The 16600-nt window shown below is 47.5% G+C and overlaps 2 protein-coding genes across 5 annotated transcripts in view; one reads left to right on the plus strand and one right to left on the minus strand.

The window, feature by feature from the left end:
• Window positions 1-4217: 4217 nt before the first annotated feature.
• LOC119374501 (UTP--glucose-1-phosphate uridylyltransferase) overlaps window positions 4218-16600 on the plus strand; it is a 97524-nt gene continuing 85141 nt past the window's right edge. Inside the window, exons 1-2 of one of the 4 annotated variants that reach the window (XM_037644618.2) lie at window positions 4218-4324; window positions 4725-4778. In XM_037644618.2, the coding sequence (XP_037500546.1) occupies window positions 4280-4324; window positions 4725-4778 (99 nt within the window). In that variant the 5' untranslated portion in view covers window positions 4218-4279. Of the gene's footprint in view, window positions 4325-4724; window positions 4779-14275; window positions 14497-15128; window positions 15275-16600 lie in introns of those variants that run through there. The other 3 variants (XM_037644621.2, XM_037644619.2, XM_037644624.2) reach the window with 3 other exon arrangements.
• LOC119374503 (uncharacterized) lies at window positions 4789-16134 on the minus strand. The gene is made up of 4 exons (XM_037644628.2): window positions 15116-16134; window positions 13642-13767; window positions 10541-10695; window positions 4789-7370 (listed from the first exon to the last, which is right to left on the minus strand). The coding sequence occupies exons 1-4, from the start codon at window positions 15465-15467 to the stop codon at window positions 7212-7214; spliced, it is 792 nt and encodes a 263-aa protein (XP_037500556.1). The 5' UTR covers window positions 15468-16134; the 3' UTR covers window positions 4789-7211.

Here is a 16600-nt window from a genome sequence, read left to right on the forward strand (position 1 = left end):
TTTATTACTATGGTAGGTGGCGCATACAAACGGGACGCAAGAAAGGCACATGAAGACACCCAGCGCCGTGTGTGTGTTTTCGTGTGCATTTCTTGTGTCCCGTGTATTTGCACCAGTGTAATAAGAAAATGCCATACGAACAAGCCCGCATGCATGGCAACTTTAATTCTTAAAAAACGTTGCAGCTGATAATTTCCTACGCTTCCTTGGAGTCTCGCCAAACTATAAATTTCAAAGCGCACCATAAATAATACTTATAAACTACATAGTATTGATTATAAATAGCATGTACAGTTCAATGCAGTACACGTAGAGTACAATTCTCAGCTCACGGATAAACTGCATTATAGCCACACTTACTGACTTTCCAGCGTAGATTCCCAGGTCACTCCGGCGCATATAGGTTCGGCGGCTGAACCATCCTTAGTAAAAAATGACTGGTCAATGGACGCATGAGACGACGATATCTGCTGAGTCACCGGTTCCTCTATGGACGTTATCGGGCATTCCGGTGTTGTTGCTGCGTCGCTTGAATATGAACACGAAATCCTTTTTGGGTAGTAGATGAGGATGTGTTCGACCATAGCCTCGTTCGACTGGCGCTTCGAGAGAGGGCTTCGGCGAGGTAGGTCATTGCCAACGCAGATTCACGCAGCAAACACAGCAACAAGTTCTAGCAAGCAAACTGAACGTGCACGCATGTGTGCACATCAAACTTTGTAGTTTCCGTCCGATGTACATGCAAAAAAGAAGTGGTAAAAAGAATGGGCGAGAGACGTTTACTGAGAAAAAGAAAAGGAAACGTGCCGCCCCAACAGACCTTCCGCACTTTCCCAAGTTCTTTTTTTCTTACCAGATGTCGTTAAAAACATTTACTCCTTCTGCCACGGCTTCTTGCTCCTCCCATCTTTGCAACGGCCAGACTCCGCATGGCATGCCACGGCCGGTCTAAAGGCGCGCACTCGCTAGCGCGCGCCTCCAGACCGGCCGTGGGCATGCTTAGAGTCAGTGTGCGTGCGATGCTGCGACAATGGCTGGCGACGCACAGACTAGTTGCTCCAAGGGTTGCTCAGAAATGCAGGAACCACTCAATGTGCTTAAACTCGTCTTGTGCTCGTGCTACGCAGCCTCCGTGAGTTCGCGGGCGCTTTGATGAACGAGCCGCTTGCGAGGTGGCCTTCTTCTCGCCGCACTAACACGTCTCGTTCGTCCGCTGTCAACGAGGTTCAGAAAAAAAATGCGCGACCACTCCGTTGCAGCCATTAAGCGACAGACGGTACCATTCACCAGCAGCCCCGAAGAAAATAGAAAACACGTGCGTCGAAGCTTGGCGTATGGATCAGATGCCGCCGACGCCTTCTTATCTTTAAAATTTGAGTGAGCATTGTCCCGACGTTTCAGAAACCATGCGGTTCCCTCTTCGGAGTTTGAGGAAGGGAAACACATGAAAAGCAGGGGCGTAGCCAGAAATTTTTTTCGGGGGGGGGGGGGGGGAGGTCAACCATACTTTATGTATGTTCGTGCGTGCGTTTGTATGTGTGCGTGCCTATATACGCAAGCAAAACTGAAAAATTTCGGGGGGGGGGGGGAGTTGAACCCCCCCAACCCCCCTCTTGTCTACGCCCCTGATGAAAAGGGCTTCTTTTCTTGTTCGGCGGGTATGGGTGCTTCGGGCGGCGGCGGTGCTTGTCGGCAAAAGAACAGAGCAGTGCAAGGGCTTGACCGGAAGGCATGAGAATTGAACAGTGAAAGGGATGGGGAGCTTTTTAGACGGACGCGTCGAAGTGGGTACGCAGATGCCTCTCTCTCTTTTTCTTTTTTTTTTCTTTTTTTTGTGTGCTGTACACAAGGGGTCTAGGTTGCAGTGAGCGCGGTTCACGTTGTCTGGGGAAAACTGTAGTTTCAGGAAAATTGATTCGGCGGTCCGCGTCCTCGGAATCTTCGGATATCTCTTGCAAAATTGGTTCCCGTCTTTCTTTCAGCTTCTCGGTTCAGCTGGTGTCTTGAATTTTCTCTTTCGGCGGCCGGTCGTTGGGAGCGATGGTTTCGATCACTACTCGGATAGTATATAGAGACTGATGCATTTCTGTGGTGGTGTTGATTGGAAAAGAGGGGGGGGGGGGGTGCTGGATTTATCAGCTTGCGTCGTGTTTTTGGAAGTGAACTGCTTTCTGAATAAATGACTTTGCGTAGCTGTTCTTGGTGAGTTTCTTGAATATATCATCTGTTTTTCTTTTGTTTTTTCACGTTGTGCGCTGCAGTATGTTCCGGCTCTTCGTATCTAAGACTAATATATTCCGCATTTTTGGGGGGTCTGAAGAAAACCGAAGATATCGACTTGTGTAGGTGTTTTTGCAGAGTTTTATTTTCAGGCTACGGGAACATCCAAACACGGCCGAGAGTGTTATGTTTCAAGGGCGAATTGAATTCTCGTTAAATGAAATGTATACGAGAGAGAAAAATTATGACGTAGGATCTCTTGACGATCGAAAAACAGTCGTTGACGTATCTGATAAATATTTTTGGTTGCGGCTGGAGTGAAATGAGAGCTCGTCCCTCGATGTGTTCCATTCTTATATTTGCCGTGTGGAATGCTCTATTGTAGTAATCAAAGGGGCAAGAAAATAAAAAAGGGGCCAGACTGACAACCCGTGAAAGCATATTTTTTGGAAAGCTGCGCCCCGCTACGGTGGTCTAGTGATAAGTTATGGCGCTCGACTGCTGACCCGAAGGTCGCGGGATCGAATCCCGGCCGCGGCGGCTGCATTTTCGATGGAGGCGAAAATATGATTGAGGCCCGTGTACTTATAGATTTAGGTGCACGTTAAAGAACCCCAGGGGTTCAAAATTTCAGGAGCCCTTCACTACGGCGTCCCTCATAATCATATCGTGGTTTTGGGACGTTAAACCCCAGATAATATTATTGGAAAGCTGCTTCCCTGAAAATTTAGGAACGCAGAACCATAGAGCATGCGGTTTGCGTTTTTTTTTCAATGTAGATAAGTGAATACAACACATTTCTAGAGCCAGTCAGGAAAAGTCGACCTCAGGACACCTCTGGATATGAACCTTGGACTCCCGGTGAGAAGGACAGCGGGGCAGTTACGGGGGGGGGGGGGTTACAACCCTCCCCCCCCCCCCCCCCGTCGGTGCGCCACTGACTAACCCTAATGGTTCGTGCCAAAGGAGCTCAGCGAGGCAAGAGAATGCGAAGCGGTATAAACGCAACCATAAGCATGTACTGGCCAAAAGGCACAATTAAGTACCAACAGATTCCATGGTCACGTCCAGTGTGATTGTGCCCGATACGATCGGATTAGGTAAACGCGCAGTACCACAGCTTCACTAGCCAGCCACCTTCACGGAGTGGATAAGACCAGTGCATTCGAGGAAGAGAAAATAGCCGTTTCCGTTGGGGAAACTGAAAGCTAGCGTTTACAGCTATGAACGTACGATAACTTTCAGGTTTCTGTTCACGTGGCCGGCGGCATATATAGCTCCGGTTGGTGGACAGGGCTCGAGCGTCAGCTGCAAGCCATGGCTACCTGGAATGAGGAAGTCACCCACCTCTGGGCGAAGAGCACGCGCGCCTGGTCCCTCAATAAAGTTTAATTCTCTCTCTCTCTCTGTTCACGTGATCATGAAACAGATCATTGGTGACATTGGGCGCATTGGGCAAATGATATCTGCTTTCTTTTCCGCATCAGTCGAAGGTCTAGTGGCGAAGTGCTCTTACAGGACAGCTATCCTGGTCATCAATATCGTAAAGTGAACGCTGCGAATCGCTGGGACAGGCACGTCCGTTTGTAAAATCGCGTATTTTCCATAAACGTCGCACCCTCGATAGTGCGCCGAGCTGAAGATAAAAAGGGGTGAATGGGAAACATCGTCATCCCTCCCCCCCCCCCCCCCCCCGCCACTACAGAAACAACCAATTAATTTTTTTCTTATTTAGTTGGAGCCGTTCGACGAAAGGCATTTGCGAAAATCCATGGAGGAATGGCGAAAATCATTTGCGCCATTGAAAAACTCTTGGCCTCCGTGACTACGACAACTGCATACGCATATGTGCATACGTGCATACGTTACAGTGTACCATGGCTAACCATGGCCTCCGAAATCTACGAGTACACCTGCGTCATTGCGGCGAACAGCCACATTTGGCGTCACGATCGCTAACGCTGCTAACGCCGCAGGGAAGCCGGTTTTGGAATGCAGGGCGCGTATGTGAAACTTTTTGCCGCTCGTAGCACCTGTCGCTTCGCACTTCGAGTTTAGCATGTTCCAAAGGCTGATGCGACCTCAAGACAACATCGACGTCATGGTAAGTGGTTAAACAGCCTTTTTACCTCCTCTGAACCACATCACCTCAATATTTCGGCCTGCGCGTCGAAGACGCCGGCTCGCATTTGTTTTGTTTACTTTGAGGCTTTTGACAGTTCTTGCGGCTGTCGTGAACAAACTTTCTTGAGATCGCTGCTCAATGATCGTATTAACTTGGATCCTTTCACTGGTTCTATGTGTTTATGCATTCTACCAGCTCTCAACGCGCGTTCACTGTTGGCGTGCTCACATGAAAACTTGTCACTGCTTGTAAAGTACGTTCGATGTTCGTGGTGTTCGTTTCGCTCGTGCGTCTATTCTATATAGCCGTCAACGAGAGCGTCTTCTACTTATGAAATTTGTCATATTTTTGAAATTTTTGTGTTTGTTTTTGCTTCCAGAACGGACTCTCCATTTCGACAAGTGCTCATGGAGACTCCGGCACAGCAAACAAGGCAAGCTGCGTCGTAATTTCTTTATTTGTCAAGTGTAAAAAAAACGTAAAAATTCTGCACAATTCCAGACTACCGAAAGACGGGGAACAAAACGTAAAGAAACGCTTAAAGTCAAAACGTAACTATAGGTTTTGTTTTTTTACTTCGCACACCTCGCGACACAGACTGGGACATTGTACGCCCCGATGCGAAGGCACATTTGTTGTATATCACCCGTGGAAGAAGAAAGGCAGTCAGCTTGGCATGCATGGCTTCTATGCGTGGATGATATGCCGTTCCAGCTAAACATAACTTAGATACACTGCATGCAGAGTTGTGCACTGCGGTTGACAGCCGACGAGCCCGTTAGGAGGTTACATAGAAGTAGCCCTGAGTAATGAGTTATAAGCTGCTTGCGTGCATTTGCCAAGTGTGTATTTGCTTCCCAATTCCAGTGTGCAAGCTTGTGCTCAAATTCGCCCGTAAAGTGCAGTGATCATACAACAAGACGAACTTGGTATGACAAGTTCCTTGGAATGGAGATTTGAATTTCACCTCACTCTTTGTTCAGTGTTGTAATGTGTCATTTTCGCTCCGTGCACTTTCGGTGCAAAGATGGATGTAGTGCAGTCTAGTAGATAGGTTGACAGCTTCTGCTTTCACTGTCTGTTGCTCTGGACAGGTGTCATTGCTAAGTGACTTTTTGGAGAGAGCTTCTGTCTGATTAGGCAGTCCATCTAGTACAAGAATTCACATCCGAAGTGTTTACTGTAATATTCATTTGCCGAGAGTCCAACAGAAATACTACAATTCTTGTGACATTGTGCTCAGTTAGAAGCAAGAAGACTTTGTGCAAGTTCATGTGCAAAAGAAGCCAATGCACCTTTGTTTCTCCTCATCCTTTGTGGTGGCGGTGAAGTTGACAAAACACTGACTCGCGCTGCGCACACATTTGTACACTGCGGTTGGCATCAGTTTAAGAAACTGGTGTTTGTGTTAATTGTATGTCGGCGCACACACGTGAGTGACATCACGTTGTCGTGGCAGTGAAGGAAGTACAAAATAGATTTCCTTTGACTAACTACCAGGGTACACAGTAGTGGTAGGCAAAGTTTATGGCATTCTGGCAGTGATGCGCTTAGCTTGCGACAACCACTCCCTCGAGACGGGAGCGCAGAAAACGACATCATACTCTTCAATGGCTTCCAAATACTTTCGAGATGGTGATCTTTGAAACATTTGGACAATCAATGTGCGTTGTTGGTGCCGTGAAAATTGTGCAAGATGTGTCCTCGAAGCAACTCGTGCCTGACGCAATGGAACCTTGACTAAGGTTGGTGCGGGTGAGAATGGAATCGAAATATGCCTCAATCCGTTCAATCGCTTATACTAGGAGTATAGGGCAGTAATAATAGCGAGTTTTAGTACTGTATGTGTAGCATATATAATGACATTGCGTACGTAAGAACAAGACATTTCGCATAGAGCACGGGCGCAGAACTTCTGCTCGTGTGCACTATGTGAAACGTGGCATTCTTATGGACGCAACATGTGCAGAGCTACACCTTGCTAATGCTGCATGCTTGTGCTGTGCCCTTCACCAAAGTGAAGTGATTGACGGAGAGATCAGTTGTGTGTGCAAACTAACGTAGAATGGTATTCCACCTAAAAGGTTTTCTTTCTTCTTTGCGCACGCTGTAGATGTACTAAAATGTGGTCATGCGTAATCTATGCTGCGAGATTAGGGACTCGGTGCAAAACCTTTGCCACATGTAGCAGGTGCACTCATCCCATTCATGGCCGGTTAGCTACAATACAGTATTGCCTATTAGAAGCCTTTAAGCAATTTTCTCTGTAGGCCATAGCTGGTTCAGCATGGTGACAGTTTTCTTCAGCAGTTGTACGTTGTAACCCTAGCACTATGAGGTCACAGTGTAACTTATTTGCCACCTAATGACGCAATCACAGGCATGAGGGCATTTCTGGAGCCTCCTGTTTTAAGTGATGACAGCATGTTGTATAGGAACCCTGTTGTTATGAAGATCTGCACTTTGATTTGGTGTGGCAGCTTGGCTTCAACACCTTCAAGCTTTGCTTTAAGATATGAACCTTCAAGCTGAGCGGATGTCCTGACTGTTTACAAGATGGCCTCTTCTGGCAGAATTACGTGGTGTAATGACACTACAAGTGGAAGGTTGAGAGATGAAGCATGCTTTGACATGCGTGCGAGTTATCTGCATAGTTGGTCACTGAGCTGCCTCGATAAGGCGCACTACTAGACAACAGCCGGTACGAAAGACGTGACGGAACCGGCTAAAAGTGCCGGCTTGGCTTCCCGACTTGTGTGCCCAGCAGGGCTATATGGCAGTCGTTGCGCGTCTTTGGCTTGGCAAGACGGCAGGCACGCAGGAGTGCCGTCCCTTGACTATGGTGAGGTCGCCCAAAAAAACGGCCTCATCGGTACTGTTCTCTGTACTCTGAGATCCAGATGCGCCGGTCCTTGGGTGGCGCCGAGTGTGGACGTCCCGGTCGGTAGGTCTTGCGCTGCATCGGCGGTGGTGGGGTGGGCGACCGTTGCCGTGTTCTCGCGGCAGCCAGGGCCGAGGGATATATCTGCGGTGGCATGTGGGAGGGCAGATTTTTCATCTTTGATCTCTGCTTTTTTTTCATTATTGAAATGGGCAAAAGACGCTCATTCGGTTAGGCTACTCACCTTTGCACGACATTAATAGCAGTGATAAAAATACCGTGAGCCAAACGGAAACATCAAAGGTTTTGAAAATCTAGAAGAGTGCACAGACTTTGCTTACTCACACAACATCAGCACAAACTGCTGCACATATTTATATGTAGAAAGTAAAAAAGGCTAGGATAAGTTTGTAACACTTGCTACACCAAGTTAGGTCACGTAAGAACGTGGAGCTAGGTTTTTGACTATATACGTGAGGCTGCAATATGGTCCACGCTGTACTACACTGCTGAGTACTAAAGCACGTGAGGCACAAGAGTCAAAGGAGGGCCTCATCACACGGCGTGCACAAGGATGAGGATAACGCACAAGTTCGCAACATAGACAATCCCTAATACAAATGGTGGCAGCAGTTGCGCTTGCATAGTTCCACAAAATGTGACGCTTAGTACATGCTTAGCACACCTCGGTTTTGACAAACCACATTGGGCCACACCTGTCCGATTTTTTGCCACTGCTAGTGTACAATTGCTATTGCACTCTCCTGTCACTGCTTCTTGCATAGGAATGCATACAAACACATTTGTGAGTTCAGATCGGACTATTCTACAGGGTTGTTTTTGTTGACACTGTGCTGTTAACCTTAATTCTCACCAGTAACTTTTCATTGTACTAGACAAATAAAAGGTTCCATGCAGGCCCGTAGCCAGGAATTTTTTTCAGGGAGGGCCCATTGCTGAAAGCCTTGACTATTTGAGAAAAATGCCTATTTTCATTATTTATTTTCAGTAAAACACCATGCATCATAAAAATTACGAGGGGGGCCCCCTGGGCCCCCCCCCCTGGCTACAGGCCTGGTTCCATGAATATTTGTTGTCAGTTTGTGCAGGTGAAGAAGAAGAAAAAAATTCAGCGCGAATAATCCTCAAAGATAACCAAACATAACTGCACCGAAACATTTATAAAAGTAGCCTAAGTATCCCAGAGTAGCTACAAAGCTTTGGAAATAATTTTGTAACGACACAAAAACAGGGTCAAAAGTCCATGGAATGCGAGCTCAACAAAAACAGCCTATAAGCTTACCAAGCAGCCATTAGAAGATTACAGCACTATGTTAGTCACCTACACTACAAGTAACACAACACAAGTGTAGGCTGCACACCCGAACTAAACTGATGTTTGACATTTGTTGAAGCCGCATCCCTTCAACTAAGCCAGCTAAAGAAGTATGTGCAGCATTCTCGTCTAATGTCATCATAATTGGCTGTATTGCTTTGTCACAGCAAATATTCCTTGGTGTTACAGGAGGTAAAAATAAAGGTTATGGACACATGTTTGGCACTTTGAGACTTACTTCAATATCGAATAAAAAAAATTGAGGAGCCACTCCACTCTGTGAAGGCGGATGACCATCAAAGCTGTTTAGCACACAACACAGAGGCGACACAGAATTTCGAACCTTAGTCGATCACACTAAATCTGAAATATCTGTCCGGAAAGTAGTTCCGTTTGCGTTTAGCGTATGCTCCTTTGACGTTTTCCTTTTGAGCAGCATGTATCTTTTTGCTGCAACATGCATCGTCTTGCCTGGCTTGCCACCAGTGTGTTCCTTTCTTCATTTTTGGCAGACCAGTGGTGAGCGGTGGGGTCTGCCCGATTCTTGTGGCTCATGTCTGCCCTATGGGTTTTGGCACACACACGGCCACAGCACAGCCATATACATACAGCTTTGCTGTAAATAGCTTCCCAGTATTAGTGTTTGTCAAGCTACAACTGTGAAAGTTATGTTTCTCTCGCACAGCAGAGTGGCTTTACAGCACTGCATATTGTCATTGCTGTTTGCATGTACTGAAGTCCCCCACACACACACACACAGCCTTTGACATACATGAAAAGATGGTGCACCGAAAGTGTTGAGCATCCTGCTGAACTCAGTCTTCATGCTGTGAATGTTGCAATGAGTAAAAAGAATCAAGCAGCTTTCCTAGTTTCTTGCTGTCGAGTTAGTGGCATTTGTAACTAAGATGGGCATTTGTCGGAATTGAGGTAATGACTGACAGAGACACATTTCAAGGGTCTCGACTTGAGTGTTCATCATAACCATGCAAAGTAACAGACAGTGAAGCCAGAGAAAGTTTAACACGTTCAACTGAAATGTACAAAACAATCGAGTCAAATGGAAACGAAAGTGAACACAAAGACAATGTGCAACGGCTGAGAGTCACACTGGTCAACTTCCTGCCTATATTTGTGGGTGTACATGTACAAGAGTGCTCGCACTAGTTTGCTGCATCTCCTTGAGTGCAGCATTCACTATCAGAGATACACATGCCAAATGCAAGGGAATTGCACTTTGCCTGCAAATGGTTATACTTCACTTGTATATGCACCACATGAGCAACCTTGGCAGGGCCATAGTACAGTATTTTTCTGCTAGCAGCCTTCACATAGCACCTAAACAGACTATGCATGCACTTCATGGTTTTCACTGTAACTGATATCCCAGCACATCGCCTACAAGACGTTTCAGCACATTGCGGACAGTCATAGGCAGTGCTTTCGCTCCTGGCAAGCAGTGACAGTGGCGTATTTTTCAAATTCAGTGTCAGAAATGATAATTTTCTATAGTTTTTCATTGCACTCTGGCTCACATTTGAAACGTGAAGGTCTCATGGATTCTCCTATGTATCTGTGATATCTGAAGCTGGGCTGGTTACGCAGTCCGGAATTTTGTTTGGTTGCCCGCTAAGCAGATAATTCATCATCCACATTTATCTCCGTGACGCAATGATATTGACAGCAGAATGAGTCAGGGCACAAACTAGGGTGTTCATTAATCTAGTTGACACTAAGCTAAAGAAATGGAGCTGGGGTGGTCACAAAATGTGTAGAACAGGTGGTCAGTTAAAAGAATGGAATGGATATCAAGGGATGGGAAACGCGGCTGAGGGTAACAGCGAATGAGGTGGAGTGATGGAACAATCGGTTCCCACGAGATGGGGCAAATTGGAGATCATTGGGAGATGCCTTTGTCTGGACGTAAAGTAGGCTTACAATGATGACGATGACAGGCTCATTAGGAGTTTGCACTCACCTCGTTGGTTGAGGCGGCCACGTTGAACGTCCGCTTTGTTGCTATCGTGTCGACGTCGTCTGCCCAGCCGAAGTTCTCGAAGGGGGCACCCCACAGAGCGAAGCAGCGTTGACACTGTTCTGGCTCCCTCGTGGGACTGCCACGGTATCTGCTACCTGCGGAGCAGCGCAAGCGGAAGCAAGAGGCTGTACTGCTTGGCCCCACCGAGGGTCCTTGGAACAGGAAGGAACACGAGCCTTCAGGGATGTGCGAATACTGCCACATGTGAATTGGACACTGAATGCTCTTTAAACAGTGACTGTCTCCAGAATTAAAATAAAGTCATGTTCACCTGACACCATCATCATCGACGGAGAGTGGGACGGGACAGGGGTTAATCCCCTCTTCCCCCCGCCTCACCCAGACTTTTAATAAAGTTCATTCATTCATTCATTCATTCAGTATCAGTTTTTACAATGTTAGCAACTTTCTGCTCTTTTGCTGCATATTACGAAACATTGTTTATCATTCGAAATAGTGGGCGCAAAGAAGACGACGGACGAGACGGGATACACACACACAGGGCGCCACTGCCAGCAATGTTTATTCCAAGAAAAAAACGAAAAAATGGCAATACATTGCAGAGATTGCAAGTGTGTACCGGATTTTTGCACTCCCTGATTGCCAAAAGTCATGGAAAACATTAATAATCGAGACAAAAAAGATTATTGAAGCCGGTGATCGTTGCGTGGGTGTGGCCTCTGTATCTTTATCTCAGAAAGAGTTGCGATATCTGAATGCGACTGCGCAGCAATGAAACGTGAAAACACTGTCTGCATAAATAGCACCCATTTTTTCTTGGAATAAACATTGTTGGCCGTGGCGCCCTGTGTGTGTCTCCCTTTTCATGCAATACCAACACGCCCAGTTGCTCACTCTCACATTGTTTATCAGAAACGCGGGTAAATCATTGGGTGAGCAATATGTATTCTTGGACTGTTCACTGAGTGCAAATGATCTATGTATAGCTTGTAGAGTATGCGTCCACAAGCCAGTGTAAGCCTACCACGCTAGGCAAGTTCTGTTGCTTGTGAGACATCTGTACTGGCGTTCCAAGTTAGTGCATGCCATGGCTGCCACCACACAAAATATGACGCGACAGCTCATGTGTCGCTACCTAAGACATTGGAGGTTTCACCGAGGCGTAGGAAAGGGAAGTGGAGTAGCTATAAGCTACCGTCAAAGGGCCAGACACACTGAAGACAAGGACAAGTCGACACAAATATTCCCTCCCTTGGTTTTCTGGACAGCTTTCATTTTGTGTGCGCGTGTGTATGTACTTTATACGATCACTGCTTGGCTAATATATAAGAGGATTGATACTTGAATGTGTAAACCGATATGATATAAGGTGCATATTACGTGCATATATTTATCACATGCTGACATAGATTAGTAACATTCTATGTTTAGTTTGTTATTGGTAGGTATAACTTGTAATATCTGTTTTCACTATAACAGGGCTCTCCTGCATGATATATATGTTTTACCTGAATAAACTGAGAAAAGGACCCGCATTAGTTTTTAGTGATTGCATTTAATGCATCTGCATTCGTAATAATTGGTATTATTATTATTATTATTATTTTGTTTCTCACAGTTGTTTACTATCTAGATTAGGCTTTCAATTATCAAACTGCTACTTATTCAGAACGCATCTCTTATGTCTGTGTTCAGGCCTGTCTGTGCACTTGTCAATTGCACGGTGGCTGCAGAAAAAAAAAAATGTGGAGGTAGTAGACAATGAAGGCCATTTGAGACACGAAAGCCCAACAGATCCAGACAATTGCCTGTCCGACATTGATGTAATAGAAGACGCATATGGAAGCATGCATTGTGCTTGAAGCTGGTTCACATAGCTGTATCCAGAGCAGTGATCCAAGCGTTTTGCCAGTAGCCCTGACAGTTGTTACAATCATGGTCTCCCGCAGTGGTGTAGCCATGGGTGTGGTTTGAGGGTTTTGACAAAATTTTACATCTTGTATGTGTGTATACACACATGCACAGCATTTTCTGAAAACTTGAATTAATTCTAAATGGGTTCTGTTGAAAAATCACAATCGAGATACCTTGTGTTGTTTCATGATTAGTTTAGTCGTTACACAACAGGATTAGCATTTGAGCAAAGCAGTGTGGTAAAATGGTTTGGGCCGTTTGCATTATGGAAAGCCGTAGATGATGTATGTATAGACTCTTTGTGTTTGCCTGTGTCTGTGTCTTTTTGCAAGGCAACAAGATATATCAGTCATTACAAACTTGCAGAGCAAGAAGATGATGTGTTGGCATCCCAGGATCGCTTAGGTCCTTGAAAAACCAATTGTCCACCATTTGTGCTCACTTTTGCGGAAATTGTTAAAAGTTTGCCGCATGTGTAATTTTTGCACGTTGTAGGCAAGACCAAATTTATTGTACTTGTCTGATCATGTGCAGAGAGGCCCTTGCTGAAGCTGTAAGAAACGTTTGGAGTGCACATGGCACTGTCATCACAATGCATTTATGGCTGAATTAAAACAACTTACTTCAGTTGTGCGAAGTACCTGGTACCATGCATACGGTACTTTTGTGTAGCTGCAGTTCATACTTGAGAGTGCATTTCGTTTTGTTTGGTTGTTGTACAGTACTCATGGATTGAAATGGGATAATTTAGGACCAAGTAGTGTTCGTACTTTCATTTCCAGCATTTACAGTTCGTATCATATCGGCATAATTTTGATTCGAACATTTAAGTCAGAGCCGACATTACCTTTTGCGGCCAGATTTGTAGCAACGTGACGCAGTTATCATGAGCAGTTGCTCTCAGCAGTCATTACAGTAAAAAAAAAATGCTGTTGTGTTTCAATGCGTGAGTACTGTACACCTTGTCAAACTGTACATTATGAACAGCACAAACATGTGACAAAAGAGGCGCTTCATCCTCTGCATGGTTTCTTTGTCTTGTCTTTGCACCGTTTGAAATTCCTTGGTTGAGAGCCTTGTACACATATAGCAGTCATAGCTCCATACGTTTACAGAGGCTTTGTGAAGCTCGGGAACACGTGTAATATCGGTTGTCGTTGACTCACGGGTTCGTCGTTTGTGGTCCTGCGCAGTTCGGGGCATCTTCACGATGTCGGCCAGCACGGTCTGTACCGCGACGTCTTTCTTGGCAGGCCGCGCGGTCTGCGTGGCCGTGTGCCTGTCGGGCGACACTGCGTACACAATGACACATGATAAATATGTGAAGGACATCCACTTATGTTGCTCCCATAATCTATGTTGCGTAGTTATGCTCTGATAACTCGATCACACGCCCCGGGACAGGGCTCGACCTTAATGCGCGGATAAGATTTTGCGCACTTGAGAGAGGACTGCCAACGCCTTGTTGTGTCCTTTATCGCGTCGTTGGTGGTGCTGACGTTGCAGGGTGTACGCGCAATGTTGTCTGCTCGTGTCTGTGTTGTCTGCGAAAAAAAAGAAAAGGAAGCACTCGTCGTCTGCTTGCGGCAGTGTCGTCTGCTCGCGTCGTCGCCTGCTCGCGTCGTCGCCGCGAGCAGATGACAGTTGTTTTCTTCTCTTGCAGACGACACACTTTTGTCATGTGACGTCGGGACGAGGCGCACACATATAAAAAGGAACAACGAGCAAATATCTCTCTGATATGCCCCTGGCCTCCTTCCTCTCATCGCGCCGTAATGAGCGCTAGCGTACGCTGCCTGAGGGGGAGAAGGGTGCGAGGAGAAGGGCGGGTAACACGTGTATGATGTCTCGATGGCTGAGCTCGACGTCGCAAACGTCGGGAGCCTTCTTCCTGTGTCGGAAGCCTTTGACGCGCGCTAGCGCGCGTATTGTGTGCAAGCATGATGAACGGCGGTTCCACGGCGCCTTACAACGGGGCGCCCGCGCAGAGGAGATCGCACTTCGAGCAATGGGACGCCACGGTACGTTGACGTAGATGGCATAGTTCCTTGCGTTTTCCTACAAGTGAAAGCCGTTTGCGGAGCGCTGGAGAGCCGTGGTTTGTGTTCCCTGCGTTTAAAAATACGATCGCTGGGACAGCGCGAGAACTGGCGATTGTGCTTAGGTTTTATTTCTCTTTAAAAAAACTGCCCGACACATAAAATTTTTGTCATTGTGTGTCAGCGATCGCACTGCTTTCGGATGTTTCGTAGCAGACGACACGTTGATACCGACATGTACGACCGTTTCCTTTTTTTTTTCTTCTCACGCGTCAAAAGCCTAGCTGGCAAGGAGGGGCCTTCTACCGAATGCAACGTTGGGTCGTTAAAGTTCGTTGCCGTACTGTCGCGTCGCGCGAGCATTTGATGCGCCGCTGGGATACGCTCTTTGTAAACCACGCGCGCGCGTTTGGTTGGCTGCCTGCTGCGGTTCGACCAGGTGCGAGCGGTGCGTGTGTGTGCACAGCCGACGCGTTTGGAGCGTTTAATAAATTACGGGAGGGTCTCTTTGAGCGCTGACACGTGTGCTTAGTATCGTAACGAACAGAGTTCAAAGCATACTATACCGAAAGGCCCCGAAAAGGTCGACAACACAACGTACCGAGGATTAAGTCGACTTCTTCCGCCGGTCTACGACGCGGCGGCGTGGATTTTCGTTGGCGGCCGAGAACTACGTCTTCATCATCAGCGGGCTTCTTTGCCGCGGAAGAAGAAGCCTCCGCGATGAGCTGCAACCGTCGCTGCCGGAGCTTCGTGGGCGGTAAGCCGCATTCTTCGGACTCGGAGTCTCCCACCTCGAAGCCGCTATCCTGCTCGTCTCCCAGCGGTTCGTGGCAGTACTCGCGCTGGCGCCTCTCGGCGCGGTACAGCGCGTTCTCGAGCCACAGGGCGTTGCGCTTGTCGGGCGAGAACCACTTGAAGTTCTTGCGGTACTCGGACTTTCGCAGCACCATGGTCGCTGGGCAAAACCCGGGCACCAACTCGCACACAGCGTGCTTCCGATTTTCACATGTAGGCCACACCGCGCTGCGCAGCGCGGGAAAGCATCACAGAGAGCATCCGTCGTTTCTTCGACGGCGACAACTTCGCACCTGGCGTCGCGATGACCGCGTCTTCGCTGACCTCTCGTTGCGGATGGCTCGCCGTTGCAGACGACGTCGGCATGTAGTAACGCACACACAACCACTCACCACCGCGAATGTCCCGTGTTGTCTAGCCCTGCGCGGCGTACGCACGACGCGAGACGGATGAATTTATCGGGGAAGGGCGTTGTTTTCCCTGCTGCACGCTAGGCTGGCCACGAACCCCGACGGGGCACCGAGCGGCTGCGCCGCTTTGCACGACGGCGCCGCGGCGTGCATTGATTGCTCCGGTTTTTCCTTTTCGAATCTTTGTTTTCGTCTGCTTTTTCGCACCGTGCACCGTTATGTTGGCCGACGCAGCGGTGCCGGCCGGCTCTCACGCCGCCGCCGTTGCCGTAAAACCCGACCAACCCGATAGCAACGCTATTGAATCATGTTCTGTGAATGTACAATGTCATTGAAACTTCCGATGCGATTTGTGCTTCGTGGAATTGCTTACCGTTGCGGTTGCTACTTGTTGCGATCTACTAGCTGAAGCCCGGCACTCACAACAGCGCGTCTTCGATCACGACATCCCCACGTATTTTTTATTGCTCTTCTTCTCCGCATTGTTCGTTCAGCAGCGTTATAACGTGGTCGCAGCCACGTCCGTGTTGTGGTATAACGACCTGTAGAAGGGTACGCATTTGGGCTGGTTGGTTCATGATTACGGGTGAGAAACAGCGCTAAAAAGACGGGACAAGAAAGGACACGAGACGACGGCGCCGTCGTCTCGTGTCCTTTCTTGTCCCGTCTTTTTAGCGCTGTTTCTCACCCGTATAACGACCGTTGTGTATCGCGCGACAAGATAGATCGGTGCTAGTTGAGGCGAATGTATGCCATTGTCCTGAAACTTGTGCCAACTCCGTTTAAAGCAAAGCGTCCGCTTTGGCCGCAAGCTTTTAGCTCTCCTTTTTCGCGGCGAAATAACGTCGACAAGTCCCGAAACGTAGCGCAACATTTCG

Source organism: Rhipicephalus sanguineus, chromosome 11 (genome assembly GCF_013339695.2).
Source record: "Rhipicephalus sanguineus isolate Rsan-2018 chromosome 11, BIME_Rsan_1.4, whole genome shotgun sequence".
NCBI classification, from domain to species: domain Eukaryota; kingdom Metazoa; phylum Arthropoda; class Arachnida; order Ixodida; family Ixodidae; genus Rhipicephalus; species Rhipicephalus sanguineus.